The sequence below is a fragment of the Oncorhynchus mykiss genome, chromosome 28 (assembly GCF_057628025.1).
Source record: "Oncorhynchus mykiss isolate SJ-2025 chromosome 28, ASM5762802v1, whole genome shotgun sequence".
NCBI lineage: Eukaryota > Metazoa > Chordata > Actinopteri > Salmoniformes > Salmonidae > Oncorhynchus > Oncorhynchus mykiss.
The window spans coordinates 15390690-15417614 of record NC_143049.1 but is presented as its reverse complement, the minus strand read 5'-3'; the positions used below and the strand labels follow the sequence as shown (position 1 = coordinate 15417614).

At 41.0% G+C, this 26925-nt stretch overlaps 2 protein-coding genes across 3 annotated transcripts; one reads left to right on the top strand and one right to left on the bottom strand.

The window, feature by feature from the left end:
• Window positions 1-25156, top strand: LOC110508612 (EF-hand calcium-binding domain-containing protein 14). 2 transcript variants are annotated; one of them, XM_021589264.3, is made up of 10 exons: window positions 1-973; window positions 7408-7556; window positions 7804-7949; window positions 8141-8239; window positions 10082-10192; window positions 10704-10793; window positions 11112-11276; window positions 13661-13787; window positions 13897-14019; window positions 22201-25156. In XM_021589264.3, exons 1-10 carry the CDS (start codon window positions 795-797, stop codon window positions 22377-22379), a joined length of 1368 nt encoding a protein of 455 aa, XP_021444939.3. In that variant the 5' UTR covers window positions 1-794; the 3' UTR covers window positions 22380-25156. The 2 variants fall into 2 exon arrangements, with proteins under 2 accessions (XP_021444939.3, XP_021444940.3); XM_021589265.3 differs by having other exon boundaries at window positions 146-973; window positions 7411-7556.
• A 284-nt stretch (window positions 25157-25440) lies between these two features.
• Window positions 25441-26776, bottom strand: LOC110508610 (zinc finger protein 830). Its single transcript, XM_021589262.3, has one exon. It carries the CDS (start codon window positions 26774-26776, stop codon window positions 25670-25672), a length of 1107 nt encoding a protein of 368 aa, XP_021444937.3. The 3' UTR covers window positions 25441-25669.
• Between the last annotated feature and the right edge of the window lie 149 nt (window positions 26777-26925).

Genomic DNA, 26925 nt, shown 5'->3' with positions numbered 1-26925 from the left:
AGACCCGCGAACATTGGGTGAATAACAAAACATGAACACCACACAAGGGTTAAATGGTGGTATATAGGCGTAGGGTAAATTGGTGGTGCAATTTATGCCTTTCCCCTTTATTTTTGTTATCGCAAAATGCAACGTGATTGACCACACACTCCGACACAGTAGGTGGCGGCATGCACAACGAAATGTGCGAACGGAATGATAGCAAAGAAGAACATCAAGGAAGCTGCTAGTGTGGGCGGCTCTATCAGATGTTCAACATCAAAACAACATTATTAGCGCGTCAGATGCATTTACGACTGCACTGACATTTAAACAATTTTGGTTAGATGTATACTGTATTGGAAGTGCTACTAAAAGTAACCTGATGTATAGCTTATACTGTTTACCGTCTTTCGCTCAATAGCTATCTCAAAATCGCCATTTTACCTTCTGGTTGTGCCTTGGGCGGTGGGTTGAGCGGCCAGTGTCAAAATAGTTGCTAGCTGGGTTGCTCACTATTTTAGACGTTAACCCAGTACAACGAGCTTTTAAAATATCATGCTAGCTGTCTAACAAGCTTGGCTACATGCTTGGTAGCTCATGGTAGTAGTTTCAAATTACGACGTTAGCCAGGTAGCTAGTTAGCCAAGCGACTATCTAGTTGGCTAACAACAAGCCTTATCAGATAATCAACTGTAGCTTGTGGTACTGGCTAGCTACCTAGAGGACTTTATACAATAACCAAACTGGATAAAACGTTGGATTTGGTCGGTTTTAAGTCGGGCTCAGCGGGTTCGCTGACCCCACAGAAGAGGATGAAGAAGAGGAAGGAACTCGATGCATTAATCGGACTTGGGGACAGTAAAAGGAAGAAAACCAAAAAGGGGTCCGGGCACAGGCTCCTCAGAACCGAGCCTCCACTAGACTCAGAATCCGAATCAAGTTCAGATGATGATGAATTCAGCAACCTTGCTACTGTCGCTGCTTTTGGAAAGTAAGTGATCGATCTAGCTACTTAGCCCCTGTGTATTTTCCGCTGACACAACGTCCATTCCAAATATGTGACTGACGTGCCTCACTTTGGTCTTATGTAGCAACATTTTAAATAGTTTTTTTTTTTATTTTTACATATGATAAAAGTAGAGACTCAGAGCTACAACATGATATGTAATAATACACTGCAGTTGAGGAACAATGGGAAAGTAATTCTGCTTTGAAAGTTGATAAACTTGTAACCCCACTTTTGTGAAAATGGCCCTTAGATGTGTTGGTACACCTACTAGTGGCACAGCGGTCAAAGGCACCAAATCTCGGTGCTAGAGGCGTCACTACAGACCCTGGTTTGATTCCAGGCTATATCACACCTGGCCGTGATTGGGAGTCCCTTAGGGCGGCACAAAGTTGTTAGGGTTTGGCCGGGGTAGGCCGTTATTGTACCTAGGTGTCTGGCTAGACTGTGAACTCTCCTTCCAGACTCATATTAAACATCTCCCATCCAAAACCAAATCTTGAATCGGCTTTCTATTTCGCAACAAAGCCTGCTTCACTCACACCGCCCAACTTACCCTAGTAAAACGGACTATCCCTCCGATCCTCAACTTCGGGGATGTCATCTACAAAATAGCTTCCAATACGCTACTCAGCAAACTGGATGCAGTCTATCACAGTGCCATTCGTTTTGTTACCAAATCACCTTATACCACCCACCACTGCGACCTGTATGCTCTCGTCGGCTGGCCCTCGCTACATATTCGTTGCCAGACCCACTGGCTCCAGGTCATCTATAAGTCTATGCTAGGTAAAGCTCTGCCTTATCTCAGTTCACTGGTCACGATAACAACACCCACCCGTAGCACACGTTCCAGCAGGTATATCTTACTGATCATCCCCAAAGCCAACACCTCATTTGGCCGCCTTTCCTTCCAGTTCTCTGCTGCCAGTGACTGGAACGAATTGCAAGAATCGCTGAAGTTGGAGACTTATATTTCCCTCACCAACTTTAAACATCAGCTATCTGAGCAGCTAACCGATCGCTGCAGCTGTACATAGTCCATCTGTAAATAGCTCACCCAATCTACCTACCTCAACCTCATACTGTTTTTATTTACTTTTCTGCTCCTTTGCACACCAGTATCTCTACTTGCACTTCATCATTTGCTCATTTATCACTCCAGTGTTAATCTGCTAAATTGTAATTCTTCGCTACTATGACCTATTTATTGCCTACCTTGTGCCTTTTGCACACACTGTATATAGACTTTCTTTTTTATACTGTGTCATTGACTTGTTTATTGTTTATTCCATGTTATTCCATGTGTAACTCTGTTGTTGTCTGTGTCACACTGCTCTGCTTTATCTTGGCCAGGTCGCAGTTGTAAATGAGAACCTTGTTCTCAACAAGCCTACCTGGTGAAATAAAAAAAATAAAAAATGGTACATTTAGAATTAGTTGTTAACTGATATGCCTAGTTAAATAAAGGTTAAATAAAAAAAGGAGCTCTTTGTCTACACCTACTCAGCATCGTTCACACGAGGTTGACCGATTAATCGGCATGGCCTATTAATTAGTGCCGATTTCAAGTTTACATAGGATCTTCATAATCCTCGTGGATTACATTGCAATCCACGAGGAGACTGCGTGGCAGACTTGACCACTTTTTACGTGAGTGCAGCATCAAAAAGACCTTGTGGCTACAAGGAGCCAAGGTAAGTTGCTAGCTAGCATTAAACTTATCTTAAAAAACAATACATTTTCACATAATCACTAGTTAGCTACACATGGTTGATGATATTACTAGGTTAACTAGCTTGTTCTGCATTGCATATAATCAATGAGGCGCCTGCTAATTTATCATTGAATCACAGCCTACTTCAACTTGATGATTTAACAAAAGCGCATTCACGAAAAAAGCACATTCGTTGCACAAATGTACCTAACCATAAACATCAATGCATTTCTTAAAATCAATACACAAGTATATTTTTTAACCTGCATATGTAGTTAAAAGAAATTCATGTTAGCAGGCAGTATTAACTAGGGAAATTGTGTCACTTATCTTATGTTCAGTGCAAGCAGGGTAAGGGTATATGCAGCAGTTTGGGCCACCTGGCTTGTGAACTGTTGAAAGACCATTCATTCCTAACAAAGACCGTAATTAATTTGCCAGAATTTTACTTAATTATGACATAACATTGAAGGTTGTGCAATGAAACAGTAATATATAGACTTAGGTTGCCACCCGTTCGATAAAATACGGAGCGGTTCTGTTTTTCACTGGAAGAATAAACCTTTTGTTTCCAGATTTGACCATATTAATGACCAAAGGCTTGTATTTCTGTGTGTTTATTATATTATAATTAAGTATATGATTTGTTATTTGATAGAGCAGTCTGACTGAGCGGTGGTAGGCAGCAGCAGGCTTGTAAGCATTCATTCAAACAGCAGCTCTTAGCAATGCTGGGATGCACAGCGCTGTTTATGACTTCAGCCTAATTTCGGGAGTTGATAGGCTTGGCAATACTAAAGCTCCTATAAGAACATCCAATAGTCAAAGGTGTATGAAATACAAATGGTATAGAGAGAAATAGTCCTATAATTCCTATAACTACAACCTAAAACTTCTTAACTGGGAATATTGAAGACTCATGTTAAAAGGAACCACCAGCTTCCATATGTTCTCATGTTCTGAGCAAGGAATTTTAAACGTTAGCTTTTTTTGCATGGCACATTGCACTTTTACTTTCTTTGCCAACACTGTTTTTGCATTATTTAAACCAAATTGAACATGTTTCATTATTTATGAGACTAAATTGATTTTATTTCTGTATTTATATTAAGTTAATTTAAGTGTTCATTGTTCATTCAATATTGTTGTAATTGTAATTTATTACAAATAAATAAAAATTGGCCGATTAATCGGTATCGGATTTTTTTGGTCCTCCAATAATTGGTATCGGTATCGGCGTTGAAAAATCATAATCGGTCGACTTCTAGTTCACACCCTCGAAAGCCTAAGCCCCACCTATCTCTTTAGGGAATCACATGTGAGGCCATGTACTAAATAGAGTGAGTAAGGTAGTGTAATAAACAACCAAAGATTTCAAGACTAAAAGTGGTGAAAGTAGTAGCTTACAATGAGGAAAAACTCCAGGTAAAAATACACTTTTTCTAGTCCTATATCCTAATCTGACTTTGGTGCAGGTCATGTTCTTCTCAAGTTTATTTGTCACATAGGATACAGTATAGTGAAATGGTTATTTGCATAGTAGCAATATCAAAAATAGAAATTGTCCAGATAAAAATATTGTATCATGATTAGATGATGCTTACCCAGACACTAAGGGTGTGCTGAGTAGTCAGACAAAACGAGTATCGTAATGGATGTGTACAATTTTCTGGATACGGTTATGATCCAAGTATATATATTTTTTATTATCTATGATAAAATATTTTAAAAATGTGGGTGCCAGCAAGCATGTTTCTCGTGTCAGTCAGACTTTCTAAACCATACTGTACTGTCTTTTGAGTCAGTCATGTGCGTGGTCAAAACTCAACTGTCTACTTTGCCTGTTTTCAAAGAGAAGGGTGGGCTGTACATTGATCCTGCTGCTCTGATTGGATAGAATTAAGCTGTATTTGTCCTGTCCCACTCGCTTCATAATTTCACCGATCACTTTTCCTTGCATGTTTTCAGTCTGATCATTTAGATTGCTGCTTCCTGCAACTATGATAAATCACATGGCGAGGACATTTGATATCAAGCTGTGAATGTGTATAATATCTAACAAGTGTGGCAAGGGTAGGGCAAAAACATGAAACTAATGTACATTCTGACTTTAGTTGGTTAGCTAAGTTCAATGTTAGCTAGCTAGTTAACATTAGGCAATTATTAGAAATGCAAATGGCTTACTGAGATACGACTAGTATTACTACACGGATCATACACTTAGCTTGCTGGCTCGCTAGCTAACGTTAACGTAAACGGTAAACGGTACGCTTTAATTTTCAATGAAAACAACTTTCTGACAAAATTAGAAATGTAAAATATATGAAATGTAGCTAGACTCTTACCCGTATACATGGATGAACGCTCCACAGCAGCGTGTCTTTCCGTTTGTTTTGTAGCTAGCTACAGCTTGTTTGGCCCGTTGTGTCAAGTCACTCCGGTTGACACTGGCTGTGTGCAAAAAGTAGTCCATCACAATCTTTTCCCACTGATCTTTGTCGATAGTGCCTGCTAAATTCTGGGCAGTTGATCCATAGCAACACTTTTGCAGTTCTCCATGGCTAACGTTATATCTTTCAAAAAGGCCACATTAGCAAGGATTATCTACACATGCTGAGTACCTCATGTTATAGACAGAAGCGTGCTACGTGGCAGACCAATCCAAACTCCTCTTTCGGCATGTCCAAGCCCATCCATTTTCTCAGCCAATCATGGCTAGCGGGAAGGTTCCTGTCTTTTTTCTGTGGCTAAACCAACTAGGCTCGTAATTCTGTTTTATTCGTATTACCAGATGGCATACAAGTTTGTTATTAAGGCAGATGAAAGTTAACATGTTCCAGAAAGCATTTTTGCCCCAAAAAACATACGCCAAGCTTCTTGAAACGGGTCACATATGTCTATCAATGATGCATGTAGCCTTACTTGATCATGACTCTTAGTTCCATTTACATTACACAAGTCATTGGACGAAGGCTTCTTCCCTATGGGGAAGTTTTGCTAAGAGCCCTGACTCTCGGTCTGAAGATTAACACGTATCGCTTGCGGACCTTATTTTTAATATCGGTGAGAAATAATAAAACAAATGTTTAAAAAGGCTAAATTGATATATACATTTTTATAGGGTTAAGGTTCCCACACGGTCATATTTCCATGTTACAGTGCTTGTTTACAGAAACAGACAGAGGGCAGAGTGGACTATGCCGTTGTCCACCATATGCGTTTTCTTTTGCCGGATGTCTAGTCAGCATTTTCCTTACTTGATGCTCATGTGCTTCAAGCTAGCTACAGTAGTTGGAGTCTGTGTACTTCCGATAGTACCACCGCTCGGGAAAACAACGCACGAGTTGTCAATGGAGCAGTCTGCAAAGTTAGGGATGCCGCACTAGGTTACGGTGGGTTCAGTGTACCGCAAGCGTTCAATACTTTCAAGTTGTGAGTTGCATTGCCATGCAGTGGTACAAACGGAAGTTCGTAAAAGTTCCAATGGGGTGGCACCATACAGAGGCCAAATGATAATGACTATTGTGAGAAAATACCAGCTGAACGACTGGAAATTTGTCTCAGTTAAGAATGACGCTAGGACAATTTGTCATTACTACACTTGCTTAGTGAGCTAGTTTTCACAAAACTAGCCAACAAGAATGGCATGCAAAATGAATACGTAATTTAGCAAGCTAGTGTTTTGAAATCAGTAGTCTATATGGGAACAACCAGTTCAATTTATTGATGTTGCTAGAGATGGGTGACTGAAGAATAGAAACAAACTAGATTAATTGTTGTAATGCGCCCTTGTGCACACTTCGACAACCACTGTGATTATTATTATATGACCCTGTAGGTCATCTATGAACATTTGAACATCTTAGCCATGTTCTGTTATAATCTCCACCTGGCACAGCCAGAAGAGGACTGGCCACCCCTCATAGCCTGTTTCCTCTCTAGGTTGCTTCCTAGGTTCTGGCCTAGGAGTTTTTCCTAGCCACCGTGCTTCTACACCTGCATTGCTTGCTGTTTGGGGTTTTAGGCTGGGTTTCTGTATAGCACTTTGTGACATCAGCTGATGTAAGAAGGGGTTTATAAATACATTTGATTGACCAGTCTGTTGGTAGCCCTACAGTATATGAAACCAGTAGCTTGATTGGTCGAACAGGGCGAAAATTATATACTTCGTGCTGCAAACTGTTCTGCAGCTCTGCGAAGCACCTGTGCATTAAGTACAGGAAAATACGGGCTAGACATCCGGCAAAAACAACATATGGCAAAACGCATGCGCATCTGGTAGACATGGCATAGTGCGGCACCTCCAACATAGCGTTGACAGTGCTCCATTGACAATGGAGGCATATACTATGCTAATGAGCTATCTGTGTCTCCGAATGGAAGATGGACGCCACAAGCATGTTGTCACTGTGTTAAAACAGTGTACAGTAAGTGTGTATTTTGCATTTGTGAAATTATTTTGATGTGATATGAAAGTAGAGGGATTTATGTTTCTAGAACCATATTGGACTTGAGAATCCATTCACGTTTAGATGGAGTATTTGGCTGTTTTGGCTGATGGAGCCAATTCATCTCTGAACAGAACGTGTACGGTCCTTGGACTATAAGGAGTAACGTTAGGCTCCTTTAGTCCATTATTTTGCTATGGTGCATAAAGCTTGTGAATGTAAAATATTAATAAAAACTTTCTCATTCATCATAGAAGAAGTTACGTGAAGTGCTGCAATGTCTGCTATCCCTTGTTCCTGTTCATCATACTGGCTGCCTGTGTTACGGCTTGTGCCGGACTGATATGGATGCAGATTGCCCTGAAAGAAGATCTAGACTCCCTCAAAGAAAAGCTGCATACAAGTAAGCCATCAGACAAACACTGCAACCTGTCATTTGTCCCATGTCAATCTTTAGAAAAGGCCATCAGGTTCAAGCATGAGTTCAGCCACAATAGTACACACTATCCCACTTTACTTCGCAATAAATAGTAGGCTAACCTTTGCACATCAATTGCTTATGGCTGAGTTTTACAATCATACAGCCCAGTAACTACAGTTTTAGTACATTGGGTTTTTTTGTTTTTTTTTACTGCATATTTTCTCTACAGTGGAATCCGGCCAGAAGGTTTCGTCACATGAAATACCAAAACTAAGTGAAGATCTGAAGACAAAGCAGAGAAAACTGGAGGACATTGAAAATGGAGACAAGGGTCTGAACAAACTGTGGTCCAACCTTACAGAGATTAACAGAAAGGTACAGTGCTTAAAGGAAAGTGATGTTATCTGTAGAACTGTCTTGTTTTGTCGTCCGTCAGCCCCATTGTTGTGAAACCTCTCACACCATGGCAGGTTAAATCAAGGTTAAAACAAGGTAGAGTGAAAGGGAAGTCTGTTTGCCACGTGTAATTGAATGTTCTGTGTTCTGGAATGCTTCTCTCTCATTAGATCAGTTTTCTGGACACTGCGGTGAACCATCTAAAGGCCAACATCAAATCAGCCTCAGACTTAATCAACCTTCCGACTACAGTTGAAGAGCTCCAAAAGGTAGATCTAAACTTGATCACTTCTGTGAGATATACAAAAAGCATAATTGAGACGCAAAAGAGAGACGAGTAAGGTTTCTCATATGTACAGTTGAAGTCGGAAGTTTACATACACTTGAAGTCATTAAAACTCGTTTTTCAACCACTCCACAAATGTCTTGTTAACAAACTATAGTTTTGGCAAGTCGGTTAGGACATCTACTTTGTGCATGACACAAGTCATTTTTCCAACAATTGTTTGCAAACAGATTATTTCACTTATAATTCACTGTATCACAATTCCAGTGGATCAGAAGTTTACATACACTAAATTGACTGTGCCTTTAAACAGTTTGGAAAATTCCCGAAAATGTCATGGCTTTAGAAGCTTCTGATAGGTTAATTGACATAATTTGAGTCAATTGGAGGTGTACCTGTGGATGTATTTCAAGGCCTACCTTCAAACTCAGTACCTCTTTGCTTGACATCATGGGAAAATGAAAAGAAATCAGCCAAGACCTCAGAAAAAAATTGTTGACCTCCACAAGTCTGGTTCATCCTTGGGAGCAATTTCCAAATGCCTGAAGGTACCACTTTCATCTGTACAAATAATAGTACGCAAGTATAAACCCCATGGGACCACGTAGCCTTCATACCGCTCAGGAAGGAGACACGTTCTGTCTCCTAGAGATGAACGTACTTTGGTGTAAAAACTGCAAATCAATCCCAGAACAACAGCAAATGACCTTGTGAAGATTCTGGAGAAAACAGGTACAAAAGTATCTATATCCACTGTAAAACAAGTCCTATATCGACATAACCTGAAAGGCCGCTCAGCAAGGAAGAAGCCACTGCTCCAAAACCGCAATAAAAAAGCCAGACTACGGTTTGCAACTGCACATGGGGACAAAGATCGTACTTTTTGGAGAAATGGTCTGATGAAACAAATATAGAACTGTTTGACCATAATGACCATTGTTATGTTTGGAGAAAAAATAGGGAGGCTTGCAAGCCGAAGAACACCATCCTAACCGTGAAGCACGGGGTGGCGGCATCATGTTGTGGGGGTACTTTGCTGCAGGAGGGACTGGTGCACTTCATAAAATAGATGGCATCATGAGGCAGGAAAATTACGTAGATATATTGAAGCAACATCTCAAGACATCAGTTAATGCTTGGTCGCAAATGGATCTTCCAAATGGACAATGACCCCAAGCATACTTCCAAAGTTGTGGCAAAATGGCTTAAGGACAACAAAGTCAAGGTATTGGAGTGGCCATCACAAAGCCCTGACCTCAATCCCATAGAAAATTTGTGGGCAGAACTGAAAAAGTGTGTGGGAGCAAGGAGGCCTACAAACCTGACTCAGTTACACCAGCTCTGTCAGGAGGAATGGGCCAAAATTTACCCAACTGTATGTGGGAAGCTTGTGGAAGGCTACCTGAAACGTTTGACCCAAGTTAAACAATTGAAAGGCAATGCTACCAAATACTAATTGATTATGTAAACTTCTGATCCACTAGGAATGTGAAGAAATAAATAAAATATTAAATAAAGCATTCTCTACTATTATTCTGACATTTTACATTCTTAAAATAAAGTGGTGACCCTAACTGACCCAAGACAGGGAATTTTTACTAGGATTAAATGTCAGGAATTGTGAATTACTGAGTTTAAATGTGTTTGGCTAAGGTGTATGTAAACTTCTGACTTCAACTGTATATTCAGAAGTATTTGCCATGTTTGTTTGCAATTATTGCCATCAATATTGCTCGGTATTCACCCACGGTCTATTGGGTTGTCATATTGCCATGAAAAAAAGTTTATGCATCTGGATCTGAGGCTTAAATGTTTTCATTTGCAGAGTGTGGCTTCAATCGGCAGCACTTTAACCAGTGTGCAGCATGATGTCAAGACAATACAGACGGCCCTTGAGGACCAGAAGAAAGAAACAGACGACCTCAAGAGGACCATGGTAAAGAACATAAAAATACTGACTTCCTTTACACTCTGCTCTTTTCAGCTTGAACCTATGCCTGCTTTTAGTTTGTCTGAGCCAGTTAGCGGTACCAATATCCAAATGCATGAGCTGCAGAATGAACTAGATGACAGATTATACAACATCTAGACCAGTAGAAAGAAGTAACTGAGGTCAGTACACTAATCTATCCTTGAACTAGCTACAATTTATTTTTATTTTTATATAGCTGGCAGAACTAGCAACTCTCCACACTGATTTGTTGTGCACCTTTTGAATGTTGTGGCAGATTATAGGTAAATTAAACATGGGGCCCTATGTTCAATGTGTAACATGGATGGGATTATCTGTGTGTGCGTGCGTCATCCACTTTACATAAAACAATCTAACAGTATCCGCACAAGTGCTGATCCCTTTTTTGGCACAAGCCAGCCTGCAAAGTGAATCTGGGTCAGTTTCTGTCAGATCAACTAAATACTTGCTATTTTATTCTCTGTGGGCAAAATAGGATGCCGAGGCTAAAGAATCAAATGTGAAATCGACAGCCTCAGTTGAAAAAGAAACAAGCAACCGCTCATCAACATTAGCTCAAAACCAGGTATTGGTACACTACTCTTACTGTTGATCAATTTCATTCTCATACCCTTTCAAAGCATTCCATTTATGAAGGGTAGAATACTGACTATTCTTCTCATGGATTCATTTTCTCACACAAAAGTAATTTGTTGGGATAAAATAGAGCGTGGTTCATTTAATCTGATTTTACAAAGTCAGTTTCTTACATATTTATCTAATCAAACTGGACTGATGGTAGTGCTGATCAGTTCCTTAATCAAAAATTCATTTTTAACACATATGTCCATCAATCAGATTAAGAAATAATATATATTTGTTTGTTTGTGTTGTATTCTTACAGGATGTAACTCACCTGAGAGAGGTTGTGAGCGAAGTTAACAAGACCCAAGGGCTGTACCACTCCTGGACTGGTGACCAAATCCAGAATCTCCAAACCGCTGTGTCCAACCTCACTCACAGGGTGTCTTCCATGGAGCAGGGCTCTCCTCAGACAACACCACACAGTGTGAGTAATGGGAATATTTACGATTAATAAATATTCAGTAATTTAAGACTTCAAAATGTATTCAACATTAAAAATATTTATATGAATATCTCAAAGTACCCTTTTTGGTTGATCTTATTTTTGATGTTTTATGTTATGTGGAACATTACAGTACTCTCTCAACGTGTCACATTTCCAGAGTGGGTGCTCTGCTACTTTTGAAGATGTGATCCATTTTATACATGATGAGTTTATTTCTAAAACGCTATATCCACCAATTTTTCACTTTTTTTTTTACCAGAAATTATTGCGCTATATACGCTATATATCCATTGTTTAGCTGGAATGGAATATTTGTATATTTGACTGTGATATTTAGTTGTCTCAGCTAGCTATCTTAAGATGAATGCACAAACTAAGTCCCTCTGGATAAGAGCATCTGTTAAATGAATAAAATGTCTTAAACTGTAATTGATGATGATAATAATACAACATGTATAATAATATTGATGCCAAATGTATCATTTGTGCAGTGCTTTATTCAAAATTTAGTTGTGTTACATTTGACTGTAAAACCTAGCAGTACTACTTATTTATATAGCGTTTTGCATTTTTTATTATTTTTTTGTCTCTGAAATGAAACCATCAATGATAGATTTCAAACAAGTACACCATCCCATGCCATGATTAGATGGTGAAAAAACACACCAATCTCTTTAGTTTCTTTAAACAATAAACATTTCTGAACATGGATATTTATATAGCGTTTTGGAAAGAAACTACATCATAGAAATGTATATTTCTAGGTCATCAACAAATCACCAGTAGAAGGAGTTCTCTTTGAATCCATTTTCCCATTCACTGTGGTGGTACTCATAAAATGTATCATGACTTCAGAAGTACTGTAACAGAGTACCCACTCTGATAATTTGATGTACTTGTAGAGTATTGTTTAAAGTACATGTCTAAAAATGTACAAAATCATAAAGGGTACTTTTGAGATATTCATACACATTTTCACTAATGTAAAATACATTTATGTGAAAAATTGTATTTCAGAATCTAGACTTGCTCCATATTTTAGAGCACATCTATAATGAGTATAATGACACCACGATGTCTGTATCATGTACGGTTCACGGATCATAGGTTCTTACAGAAGGCATGTATAGGTCTAAAAGGGGCCTAAAATGGCCACTTTCATCATGATTTTCTCATATGGTTTGTGATACAAATGTAAAAAGCATATCAAATAGCCTTCCTCTCAATGTGAGACTTGAGAACAACAATCTGAGAGGCAGAAAATATTTCTGGGCCTTCCTGCCGTGGAATCGCCCCATATCGTTTGTAGCAGCTGGCAAAGTCATTATCTTTTGTTTTGACTTTGTACATGGTTCAAGCTTCTCCGGCTGAGGTTTAGAGGACATTTGTCACTTTCTGATTAGAATGTAAAGGGCCTGTCTCCAAGAGGCCCGTTAAAAAAAAATCTGGTTCTGTTCTGTAGGTGTCTCTCTGTTGCAACTTGGAATAAACCGGATTTATTTATGATTGAGTTTATCAATGATTGCTCTCCTTTTGGTTCACCTTGAAATTCCTGTTACAGATGGTTCAGATTATATAGTCCTGTTATGGCACACAGACCGATAAGATACAGATTCAGAATGAGCTGTAGAAAGAGCTGCTTGCCACTCAGTGGCTTTTTCCCCAGATAAGATGTACTGTTCTTACTGCACTGGAGTTGAGCTGCATTTCAAATTGGAGCGTTCATGATTTTATAGTTGTGCTCGCATGTATCAAAACACCATCAATTATGCTATGATCACTTAAATGTAAAAAAAATATATATATATATCTACAGTGCATTCGGAAAGTATTCAGACCCCTTGACTTTTTCCACATCGTGTTACGTTACAGCCTTATTCTAAAATAGATTCAATTGTTTTTTCCCCCTCATCAATCTACACACAATACCCCTTTATGACAAAGCAAAACGTTTTTTGTTTTTTTTCTTTTTTACAAAAAAAAAAGTGTTCAGACCCTTCACTCAGTACTTTGTTGAAGCATCTTGGCAGCGATTACAGCCTTGAGTCTTGGGTATGACGCTACAAGCTTGGCACACCTGTATTTGGGGAGTTTCTCTCATTCTTCTCTGCAGATCCTCTCAAGTGCTGTGAAATTGGATTGGGAGAGTCGCTGCACAGCTATTTTCAGGTCTCCAGAGATGTTCGATCGGGTTCAAGTCTGGGCTCTTGCTGGGGCCTCAAGAACATTCAGAGAATTGAAAAATATATTTAATCAATTTTAGAATACGGCTGTAACGTAACAAAATGTGGAGAAAGGGAAGGGGTCTGAATACTTTCCGGATGTACGGTGTATAAAACAAAATTTACATTTCAACCTCTAAGGACCTTGTGGAGGTAGTTGAACAATTGCCTGTCAGTGGAGATGCAACAGAACCAGTGAAGGACCTGGTCACAGAGAGGGACACCAATGCAGATGGACTTAAAGCAGCAACTTCAGAAGCTACACATGGTATAAATAAGACAAGAAAGCTTAATTGTCTATTACATTTTCATTAAAAAAATAAGTACAGTGATGTACAATGTTACCTTTGGATGACTTTGGCCTGTTCTTTCTCCAGAAAAATCCACAGGTTCAAAGCCAACGAGGCGTCCATGGTTTTTGACTCCAAACCGCACCAAGAGAGAGTCTGGAACAGAAAGCCCAAAGACTGTGTCATTCCCTGGAGTCAGCTCTCTGAAAGGTATTGGATACATTTTTAGTCAGTAATATCTGTGATCATACATCACAATCTCAGTCATACGCAGTGGTGGAAAAAAGTACCAAATTGTCATATGGCGTCCCGGCAAAATAAATAGTGGGGGTACTCCGTCCCGGTAAAACATGAGCCTATTGCAATTAATACAACATGCTCAATAAACTATAGGCTATTACCCTATTAGTTAGCATTACTGTATGTCAGCCGCATGGAAAAGTTAGTGAATTAACTGGAAACCGTGTGGTATACCCTGTAAATTGAGTTGTGGTTCGAGGAGAACACTTACATTTTGTCAAGTCGGAGATGAGTGGCCAAGACCGAGGCGTGCGTGGACAACAGTGGATGCATCAATTCATGTTACAAGTCCAGGCCTAATGACTATCGCAGAATGTAGCCTACAGGAGTACCTTTAAGTGATTGTTTGACAATCGGATGAAAACATGACTGGTTGTGTTTACGCCACATTAAAAGGCATAGGCGGGGTGTTTATAAGGCTAGGGGAAGCTAAGCTTTCCCTAAAGTAAATATAATTAAATAGCCAAAATTAGCTTACTGTCTATACAGAAAGAAATCAAATCATTCAAAATAGGCTACTACACCAGAAAAAAAGGATTTGATCACAGAGGATCATTAGCTTCTAACAACAACAAAAAAGTAGTGGATTGTTTTAATCTCATAGCCTACAGTTGGAAGGGCCTACAATTTGTGCAGGGCTCACTGCAGATACCAAATATGTTGTTGAGTTGCGACTGTCAGTGAAAGCAGAGCAATCCGGCCAGGCATATAGCAATATTTAAAAATACCATCGTGGAAAAACAGTTTGGAAAGCAAATGGCTATTGCTGTAAAGAGATGACAATGAAAATACTCCAATCTGTCTTTTAGTTATCAAAATTCGTAACTTAATTGAGCGAACATCTTATTGGCACCAGCGGAGAACATTGGCCATATTGCCGGTGAGTGTGCATATTCACTGTCTTTATCATTGGGTCAGTGCCACTTTTGTTTGTTTTTGGACAATAATTTCCTCCAGGTTAGATGGACGTTATATTGTATTTGCGTCTCCCCTTTTCGTAGGCCGATTATATGGATCAGACATTGTTTTTATTCATCTGGTTTTTTTTTGTTGTCAATGTCGGCAGAGTAGGCTATCCAGTCATTTTTGTAGTATTAAAAAAAGTGTACGCGCACTTGGGTGTCCCGTACCGGTAAGAAATTAAATCTACTTTCACCGCTGTACTGGAGTAAAAGTATACATACCTTAACCCCCAGAGTCGATGTCTGTGCCCCCACGGAAGTCTAATTAGCGCATATATTTTTAAATCCCCATAAAAATCTGTCAGTTTAAGCTAGAGAGATCTGTTGTTTTTCCACACAAGCACAGATATTTATCCGTTCCTTTAATGCCGAGTCTCCTCCTACACATCTGAACAAACATCGTTATTTACTGCTAGGCAGGACACTAGTGATAGGCAGGGTAGCCTAGTGGTTAGAGCGTTGGACTAGTAACCGGAAGGTTGTGAGTTCAAACCCCCGAGCTGACAAGGTACAAATCTGTCGTTCTGCCCCTGAACAGGCAGTTAACCCACTGTTCCCAGGCCGTCATTGAAAATAAGAATTTGTTCTTAACTGACTTGCCTGGTTAAATAAAGGTAAAATAAAAAAAAAAAAAAAAAAATATGGGCCATAAACTTTTATTTCTCCCATCAACAACATTGATGTATACGCTGTTTTGATGAGCGAGTTTATTAGTAAGTGCATCGGTGAGGTTGTACCCACGGCGACTATTAAAACCTTCCCCAACCAGAAACCGTGGATTGATGGCAGCATTCGCGCAAAACTGAAAGCACGAACCCAACTGCTTTGAATCAGGGCAAGGCGACCGGAAACATTGCCGAATACAAACAGTGTAGCTATTCCCTCCACAAGGCAATCAAACAAGCTAAGCCTCAGTATAGAGACAAAGTGGAGTCGCAATTCAATGGCTCAGACACGAGAGGTATTTGGCAGGGTCTACAGTCAATCACGGACTACAAAAAGAAAACCAGCCTCGTTGCGGACCCCGATGTCTTGCTTCCAGACAAACTAAACAACTTCTTTGCTCTCTTTGAGGACAATACAATGCCACCGACACGGCCCGCTACCAAAACCTGCGGGCTCTCCTTCACCGCAGCCAACGTGAGTAAAACATTTAAACGTGTTAACCCTCGCAAGGCTGCCGGCCCAGACATTATCCCTAGCCGCGTCCTCAGAGCATGCGCAGACCAGCTGGCTGGTGTGTTTACGGACATATTCAGTCAATCCCTATCCCAGTCTGCTGTTCCCACATGCTTCAAGAGGGCCACCATTGTTCCTGTTCCCAAGAAAGCTAAGGTAATTGAGCTAAACAACTCACTTCCGTCATCATAGCGTGCTTTGAGAGACTAGTCAAGGATCATATGACCTCCACCCTACCTGACACCCTAGATCCACTCCAATTTGCTTACGGCCCCAATAGTTCCGCAGACGACGCAATCACACTGCACACTGCCATAACCTATCTGGACAAGAGGAATACCTATGTAAGAATGCTGTTCATCGACTATGGCTCAGCATTTAACACCATAGTACCCTCCAAACTTGTCATTAAGCTCGAGACCCTGTGTCTCGTCCCCGCCCTGTGCAAGTGGGTGGTGGACTTTCTGATGGGACGCCCCCAGGTGGTGAGCGTAGGAAACAACAACTCCACCCCACTGATCCTCAACACTGGGGCCCCACAAGGGTGCATTCTCAACCCTCTCCTGTACCTCCTGTTCACCCATGACTGCGGGGCCATGCACGCCTCCAACTCAATCATCAAGTTTGCAGACGACACTACAGTGGTAGGCTTGATTACCAACAACGACGAGACGGCCTACAGGGAGGAGGTGAAGGCCCTCTGAGTGTGGTGTCAGGAAAATAACCTCTCACTCAATGTCAACAAAACAAAGGAGATGATCATGGACTTCAGGGAACAGCAGAGGGAGCACCCCCCTATCCACATCGACGGGACAGTAGTGGAGAAGGTGGAAATTTTAAGTTCCTCGGCATACCCATCACGGACAAACTGAAATGGTCCGCCCACACAGACAGCGTGGTGAAGAAGGTGCAACAGCCCCTCTTCAAACTCAGGAGGCTGAAGAAATTTGGCTTGTCACCAAAAACACTCACAAACTTTTACAGATGCACAATCGAGAGCATCCTGTTGGGCTGTATCACCGCCTGGTACGGCAACTGCTCCACCCACAACCGTAAGGCTCTCCAGAGGGTAGTGAGGAGGTCTGCACAACGCATCACCGGGGGCAAACTACCTGCCCTCCAGGACACCTACAACACCCGATATCACAGAAAGGCCAAAAAGATAATCAAGGACAACAACCACCCGAGCGAGCCACTGCCTGTTCACCCCGCTATCATCCAGAAGGCGAGGTCAGTACAGGTGCATCAAAGCTGGGACCAAGAGACTAAAAAACAGCTTCTATCTCAAGGCCATCAGACTGTTAAACAGCCATCACCAACATTGAGTGGCTGCTGCCAACATACTGACTCAACTCCAGCCACTTTAATAATGGAAAAATTGATGTAATAAATGTATCACTAGTCACTTTAAACAATGCCACTTTATATAATGTTTACATACCCTACATTACTTGTCTCATATGTATATACTGTACTCTATATCATCTACTGCATCTGGTCTATGCCGTTCGGCCATCGCTCATCCATATATTTATATGTACATATTCTTATTCATTCCTTTACACTTGTGTGTAAAAGGTAGTTGTTGTGAAATTGTTAGATTACTTGTTAGATATTACTGCATGGTCAGAACTAGAAGTACAAGCATTTCGCTACACTCGCATTAACACTGGCTAACCATGTGTATGTGACCAATAAAATTTGATTTGATCACCAATCCATGGCTCTCTCCCCTTATCAATGCCTGCCACATATAATCGCTTCACTGCACTCAACACATTCCAAGCTTAGTTGAGCACACTATATACCTTCCTCCTATATCCATTAACTTCTGGTGTAGACCCTCTAAACCTCAGCAGTCCATCAGTGACATGAATAAGTATATTTTCATATTCTCAGAACCCCAACAACTGGATGCGTCGCAATCCACTGCATCCACCAATGTTGCACTTCCACATCTGGAGTGAAAGGTGACGAAGCAAGAGCAGTGTTTGTCAGACCATGAGACGTCCCGAAAATCGGTTTTCTCACAAAATTGTATGTAGTGTCCGAACGGTTTGGCCTACAAACTATTACGAACAAGATGGTGTTCTCTGTTTTGCTCTACAACCCCCACAAAGCGTTTTGGCACTTGTCTGAAGTCGGGAACAGCAAATCTGCCAACTTCTGTCTGTTGCATCCGAACAGTTTTGGCTACACACTAATTTGAACCCTCTGTGGAAAGGTGAGGCTCCCACAGGCCTCACAAGACTTGTCTAAAGGTCCCCCGGTACCAGTTGAAAAAATGTATGGATGTATATATGGAGATAGTTTAGTGCCAAAAATAATCAGAATTAAAAACATGTTTCCTGATCTTTCTTAAAAATATGTGGACACCTGCTTGTCGAACATCTCATTCCAAAATCATTGGCATTAATATGGAGTTGATTCCCTCTTTGTTGCTGTAACAGCCTCCACTCTTTTGGAAAGGCTTTCCACTAGATGTTGGAACATTGCTGTGGGGACTTGCTTCCATTCAGCCACAAGCATTAGTGAAGTCGGGCACTGATGTTGGGTGATTGTGCCAGGCTCGCAGTCGGCTTTCCAATTCATCCCAAAGGTGGTTGAGGTCAGGGCTCTGTGCAGGCCAGTCAAGTTCTGGCCACCGATCACAACAAACCATTTCTGTATGGACCTCTTTTTATGCATGGGGGCATTTCATGCTGAAACAGGAAAGGGCCTTCCCCAAACTGTTGCCACAAAGTTGGAAGCACAGAATCATCTAGAATGTCATTGTATGCTGTAGCATTAATATTTCCCTTTACTGGAACTAAGGGGCCTATCCCAAACCATGAAAAACAGCCCCAGACTATAATTCCTCCACCAAACAATGCTTGGTATTGCTCATGGTGATCTTAGGCTGGTGTGTGGCTAATCTGCCATGGAAACCCAATTCATGAAGCTCCCAACGAACAGTTCTTGTGCTGACGTTGCTTCCAGGGTCAGTTTGAAACTCAGTAGTGAGTGTTGCAACCGAGGACAGAAGATTTTTTTCGTGATACGTGTTTCAGCACACAGTGGTCCCATTCTGTAAGCTTGTGTTGCCTACCACTTTGCAGCTGAACCGTTGTTGCTCCTAGACGTTTCCACTTCACAATAACAATACTTAAAGTTGACTGTGGCAGCTCTAGCAGGGCAGAAATTTGACTAACTGACTTGTTGGAAAGGTGGCATCCTATGACGGTACATCGAAAGTCACTGAGCTCTTCAGTAAGGCCATTCTACTGCCAGTGTTTGTCTATGGCTGTGTGTTCGATTTTATACACGCGTCAGCAACGAGTGGCTGAAATAACCTAATCCACTAATTTGAAAGGGTGTCCACATACTTTTGTATTTACATTGCATTCGGAAAGTATTCCGACCCCTTGACTTGTTCCACATTTTGTTACGTTACAGCCTTATTCTAAAATGGATTAAATTCAATCTACACATAATTCCCCATAAAGACAAAGCAAAAAATGTTTTTTTAGACATTTTTGCAAATTAATTAAAAAAAATTAATAAAAGGAAATTATATTTACATAAGTATTCAGACCCTTTACTCAGTACATTGTTGAAGCACCTTCGGCAGCAATTACCGCCTCGAGTCTTCTTGAGTGTGACACTACAAGCTTGGCACACCTGTAGGTGGGGAGTTTCTCCCATGCTTATCTGCAGATCCTTTCAAGCTCTGTCAGGTTGGATGGGGAGCGTCGCTGCACAGCTATTTTCAGGTCTCTCCAGAGATGTTCGATCGGGTTCATGTCCGGGCTATGGCTGAGCCACTCAAGGACATTCAGAGACTTGTCCCGAAGCCCCTCTTGCGTTGTCTTGGCTGTGTGCTTAGGGTTGTTGTCCAGTTGGAAGGTGAACCTTCACCCCAGTCTGAGGTCCTGAGTGCTTTGGAACAGGTTTTCATCAAGGATCTCTCTGTACTTTGCTCCCTACATCTTTCCCTTGATCCTTACTAGTATCCCAGTCCTATCAGCTGAAAAACATACCCGCAGCATGATGCTGCCACCACCATGCTTCACCGTAGGGATGGTTTCAGGTTTCCTCCTGACGTGACGCTTGGCATTCAGGCCAAAGAATGGTCTGAGGGTATTTAGGTATCTTTTGGTAAACTCTAAGCGTGCTGTCATGTGCCTTTTACAGAGGTGTGGCTTCCCATCTGCCTACTCTTCCATAAAGGCCTGATTGGTGAGTGCTGCAGCGATGTTTGTCCTAGAAGGTTCTCCCATCTCCACAGAGTAATTCTGGAGCTCTGTCAGAGTGACCATCGGGTTCTTGGTCACCTCCCTGACCAAGGAACTTCTCCCCCGATTGCTCAGTTTGGCCGGGCGGCCAGCTCTAGGAAGATTCTTGGTGATCCAACCTTCTTCCATTCAAGAATGGATTAGACAGGACTTAGACTGCTAATGGATTTTTAATAGAAAATGACTCAAGTGAAAGTTACCCAGTAAAATACTACTTGAGTAAAAGTCTAAAAGTATTTGGTTTTAAATATACTTAAGTGTCCAAATTAAAGGTATACTTTTAAATGTCCTTATATTAAGAAAACCAGACGGCACCTTGTTTTTTTTTAGCCACTCCAACGCATAATTGAAAACGTATTTGTGTTTAGTGAGTCCGATAGATCAGCGGTAGTAGGGATGACCAGGTATGTTCTCTTGAGTGTATAAGTTGCATTTTCCTATCCTGTTTAGCATTCAAAACTAAATGAGTACTTTTGGCTGTTAAGGAAAATGTATGGTGTGAAAAGTAAAAGATAATCCACCGAACCGGTGTGGCATATTAAGAACCTGATTAAACGGCATTATCATTACAATGGTGCACCTTGTGCTGGGGAGAATTAAAGGCCACTCTAACATGTGCAGTTTTGTCACACAACACAATGTCACAAATGCCTCAAGTTTTGAGGGAGAGTGCAATTGGCATGCTGACTGCAAGAATGTTCACCAGAGCTGTTGCCAGAGAATGTAATGTTCATTTCTCTACCATAAGCCGCCTCCAACGTCATTTTAGAGAATTTGGCAGTACGTCCAACTGGCCTCACAGCCGCAGACCACATGTAACCATGCCAGTCCAGGACCTCCACATCCCGCTTCTTCACCTGTGGGATCGTCTGAAGCCAGCCAATCGGACAGCTGATGAAACTGTGGGTTTGCACAACCGATGAACTTGTGCACAAACTTTCAGAATCCGTCTCAGGGAAGCTCATGTGTGCTCGTCGTCCTCACAAGGGTCTTGACCTGACTGCAGTGTGCCGTCGTAACTGACTTAAGTGGGCAAATGCTCACCTTCGATGGCAACTGGCACACTGGAGAAGTGTGCTCTTCATGGATTAATCCTGTTTTCAACTTTACTGGGCAGATGGCAGACAGTGTCGTGTGGGTGAGCGGTTTGCCAATGTCAAAGTTGTGAACCGAGTGCCCCATGTCGGCAGTGGGTTATGGTATAGGCAGGCATAAGGAATGGACAACGAACACAATTGCATTTTATCACCGTCCATCATTAACCACCATGAAGTTCATTTTATTGAATCTGTCTATAAACTCTTAATGCGTTTCACGTTGTAGTGGTAGTACAACGTAGTATTTCATCCTGTGACTCCAAGTTTTCTTCAACATGGTTTATGATATCAATATTTGCACATAAAGGAGTTTAAGACAATTGATGCATAATGATTTTACCGACACAAAGATGTCGAACGAACAAATTCTCTCGACATTTGACATTGTACCGACACTTCCTGTTTCCATCATGCCTGTCATTTTATTTTATACTGCATGACTTTACTCACATAAAAACTGTGGATGGAAACGTGCTTGTTTACAGAGTATCCTGCATACACAAATCTGTAAAAGTCAGATTGCATTTTATTTTGTGGCCAATTAACAATTGCCTGAAACCTCTCTTCTACTTCCAATAGATCTCAAAGAGCTCTTTGAGCGCTCGGGTACCGACCCCACCACTCAGGGGATGTCTTACCAAGTCCTGAAGAAATTATTTGACACAGCAACGCCAGATCCCCAAAGCCTGGAACGCTACGACAAAGACGGGGACCAGAGGTTCTCACTGGCTGAAATGAAAGCTGCTGCAGGTCTGTGAGAAGAGGAGTGGCAGAGGCAACAATGGAAGGAGAAGTGGTCTCTGGTGTGTGTGGAGTGCCTCACAGTGAAGATGGTTGCACTTTTATTGAACTGAGTATTTAATAACAAACTGAATGTTGAACGGTAGCACTGGCTAGCCCCCCCCTCCACACCTTACTGGTCCTACACGCCTAAGCTAGAGTAAGCAACTCAGATCCAAGCTTTGATATTTCTATATTATTTTCCAAAACAGTTTACAAAATTGTACTTTTCAGAAATATTTGTTTTATTCATTTATGACCAGTTGATGTCAAATGAATTGTTGAGAAGGGTCAAAATATCACCTATTATAATGTAGTTCCTACCACACACACACACTCCCATTTTAGATAAGTTCAGATCGTCTTTGCTTATTTTCTGTCTTCTTTATACATGTTTTGTTGTAAGTCTTGAGTTATTTTCTGCATTCTTATTTGGATTTTAATGTAACACAGAGACTGTAGACATATCCTTAACCCAACCATAGTTTATTTTTAAGTTGTTTTTAAGTCTGCAATATTTGAAGGGCTATAAACACACACTTTTAACTAGTTCAGAATGAATCATGTTGAAATATTAACTCCTAAAGCATATGTAGCAATAATACAATGTAAATGAGCTTATACTAACGGACTATAGTGATCACTTCAATTTGCAGTATATATACAGTACCAGTCAAAAGTTTGGACACCTACTCATTCAAGGGTTTTTCTTTATTTTTACTATTTTATACATTGTAAAGTCATAGTGAAGACACAAACTATGAAACACATATGGAATCATGTAGTAACCAAAAAAGTGTTAAACAAATATATTTTAGATTCTTCAAAGTAGCAACCCTTTGCCTTCGACAGCTTTGCCTTTTCTCCAACCAGCTTAACCTGGAATGCTTTTCCAACAGTCTTGAAGGAGTTCCCACATATGCTGAACACTTGTTGACTGCTTTTCCTTCACTCTGCGTCCCAACTCATCCCAACCCATCTCAATTGGGTTGAGGTCGGGTGATTGTGGAGGCCAGGTCATCTGATGCAGCACTCCTTCACTCGCCTTTGTCAAATAGCCCTTACACAGCCTGGAGGTGTTTTGGGTCAGTGTTCTGTTGAAAAACAAATTATAGTCCCACTAAGCGCAAACCAGATGGGATGACGTATCGCTGCAGAATGCTGTGGTAGCCATGCTGGTTAAGTGTGCCTTGAATTCTAAATAAATCACTGACAGTGTCCCCAGCAAAGCACCCCCGCACCACCACCATGCTTCGCGGAGGGAACTACATATGCGGAGATCATCCGTTAACCTACTCTGCGTTTCACAAAGACAGCGGTTTGAGTCAAAAATCGCAAATTTGGACTCATCAGACCAAAGGACAGATTTCCACCAGTCTAATGTCCATTGCTCGTGTTTCTTGGCCCAAGCAAGTCTCTTCTTCTTATTGTTGTCCTTTAGTAGTGGTTTCTTTGCAGAAATTTGGCCAGGAAGACCTGATTCACGCAGTCTCCTCTGAACAGTTGTTGAAATGCGTCTGTTACTTCTACTCTGCAGCATTTATTTGGGCTGCAATTTCTGAGGCTGGTAACTCTAATGAACTTATCCTCTGCAGCAGAGGTAACTCTGGGTCTTCCTTTCCTGTGGCGGTCCTCATAAGAGCCAGTTTCATCATAGTGCTTGATGGTTTTTGTGCCTGCACTTGAAGAAACTTTCAAAGTTCTTGAAATGTTCGGTATTGACTGACCTTCATGTCTTAAAGTAATGATGGACTGTCGTTTCGCTTTGCTTATTTGAGCTGTTCTTGCCATAATATGGACTTTGTCTTTTTACCAAATAGGGCTATCTTCTGTATACCACCCCTACCTTGTCACAACAACTGATTTGACTCAAATGCAATAAGGTTAGAAATTCCACAAATGAACTTAACAAGGCACACCTGTTAATTGAAATGCATTCCAGGTGACTACCTCATGAAGCTGGTTGAGAGAATAGCAAGAGTGTGAAAAGCTGTCATCAAGGCAAAGGGTGGTGACTTTGAAGAACCTCAAATATATAAAATACATTTTGATTTGTTTCACACTTTTTGGGTTACTACATGATTCCATATGTGTTATTTCATAGTTTTGCTGTCTTCACTATGACTCTACAATGTAGACAATAGTAAAAAAAATTAAGAAAAACCCTGGAATGAGTAGGTGTGTCCAAACTTTTGACTGGTACTGTAAGTGTTGTGTGTAGTACAGAAGAAAGACAAAAGTAAGCACACCTGGCTGATAGTGAGAGAAGCACTGATCCCTCTTTACTTGATTGTCATTTTGTGTGGGACTTTACATAATGAAATGCAAATGTACAAATCAGGACATGTGAAATCCCTCAACACTGTCGTATGATGTAAATATGGTAGAATTGTTTTATATGGCATCATGTAAGATTGACTTGTATGGGGGGGACTTGGGCTGCTTTGTATAGCTAGAGGACTGTAGATAATCCTCAGCATTGTAACGGAAATAGTTTTGAAGTTGTGCTTTGCATGTTTTTCAATGTAACATGAATAAATGTGTAATTTATCAAATTAACATAAAGGACTGTTTGAACGTAATTTTGGTTTGCAGGGTAATGGTGTGGAATTCTGTAACTCAATTAGGTAAAACAGATTCTGAATTGTCATTTAGATTTCCGACAGGAATATTGTCCCTACAAAGATGTGTGCTTTGGGAATTTTATTGTTTTGTGCGAGCACTAATGAATAAATGAACATGCGGATTAACAGGATTTGACAGTCTGTAGTTTCCATACTTTTTCAAACATTAGACGGTATTCAAGTCAAGGTTCTCATAAAGGACTCTAGTTTTTGTTTTGGAATGCAGTGTATCATGTACTAGTATGCACCAGGTTCCAATAATGAACACATGGGGTGTAAATTTAATATGTTTTGTTTGTATTAGCTGTGATTGTATATTTGTTGTGCAACCACAGAGGAAACACAATGAGTGTGCATTTTATTATGTGTCTGAGCTGTGTGTAAGGGCTCCAGGAATGAGAATTTAGGATTTGGCTCCTGTTCATTTTTTTTTAATGAATGCTGATAGTACAGTATTTCCGCAAGTGTGCGACAGTCTGACAGTATTTACCACAAAATCATGTTATATAGACATTCAATATCCTCAACAAATGTTTGTCATTGACATGGAGGGAGGAAAGAAGTGGCTTCCTATGCAACTTCGCTCTTATTTATAATCTGGAGAAACCTTTTGATCAAGTTAGGGTCAAAATGCCCTGGGAATTTTAAGCAAGGGCCCCTTTGGCCCTCCAATCCCTTGACAACAAGTGGAGCAGCTCTTCTTCATCCTCATCACTTCTGCTGGAGTCTTCCTGGTCTTCTGTTTTCTCCTTCACAACCTTCTTCACCACATCTTGCTTATCTCTCAATACCTCAACCCTCCGGTAACATTCAATTTGCTCATCGATTTCATCAATCTGACGCTCAAGACGACCCTCCTCGTCATCCTCTGCTACAATGGCCTCTGATTTGGTGTTCACCTGCCTCATTTCCTTTTGGAACTCTTCCCACTCCTTATCCATTTGATCTTTGGGAGCATCGACATTACGGACTTTGGCATCTCTCACTGGGTCGTCAAAGAAGCCTTCTGGTAGAGCTTCAGGTGTATTTCCCTTCTTCTCCACACTCTTCTCAGTTTCATCTGGTTTGAGGATAGACCCTGAATGAGAAGCAGCTGGGACAGCTGGAATGGTGCTGTTGTCGAAGAAATCAGATGGGAGTCCTGAGGCAGGTGCCCCCTTCTGCACACCCAAGCTAGAATCTGCCCCCTGGTCACCAGCCTCCTCTTCATCACGGTCTTCATCATCGACTCCGGCCAAAAGACTCAGCCCAGCAGATGTCGTTTTTTTCAATATTCCTGGTAGTTTCTTCGGCCCCGGCGGGGCAGGTTTAGCAAAGAAATCATCAGGTAGCCCTGGCGTAGACAACTGATCTGTACCTGCCACTGGTTTAAACTTCTTCCCTTTCGTGTCTTCAGAAGCTTTCCTTTTAAGCAGAGGCTGGGGTCCTTGACTTGTAGAACTTTGTTTAGACCCCTTGAGCTCGGAAAGTTTCTCCTTGTGCTGTTTTCCAAGAATGTGAGTCTGCCACAATAGTTCATTCTTTACTCGCTCGTTGCAGAGTACGCAGCTAAGGTGATCGAGACTGTTGTACTTGGCATATGGGGATTCGACACGCTTCTTATCTATCGTTTGCCTTTGTTTCTCTCTCATTAACCGTCGCAGTTCATCTTGATGTATCACTTTCTTCTGCTTATTTTTTGGAGGCATTCTTTCATTGAGTTTCAAACCAAATTTCAGAAACCTTGGCAAAGAAAAAAACACTGTCTTCATTCAGGACCCATAGTTGGCGTCAAACATATTGCCAGATTTAAGTTTGAGAACAAATACTGTAAATTATACCCAAAGCTGGTACTTTTACATTGCATGTATCATCACGAGTTTACAACAATATATTTTGTGTGCCTTAAAAAATATTTTGC

Excerpts from the sequence above, each read along its gene's own strand:
- LOC110508610 (XM_021589262.3), bottom strand. The coding sequence starts at position 26,776 with ATGAAGACAGTGTTTTTTTCTTTGCCAAGGTTTCTGAAATTTGGTTTG.
- LOC110508612 (XM_021589264.3), top strand. The coding sequence starts at position 795 with ATGAAGAAGAGGAAGGAACTCGATGCATTAATCGGACTTGGGGACAGT. Across the intron at positions 974-7,407 it reads ACTGTCGCTGCTTTTGGAAA|AAGAAGTTACGTGAAGTGCT; the intron begins GTAAGTGATCGA and ends CATTCATCATAG. Across the intron at positions 10,794-11,111 it reads CAACATTAGCTCAAAACCAG|GATGTAACTCACCTGAGAGA; the intron begins GTATTGGTACAC and ends GTATTCTTACAG.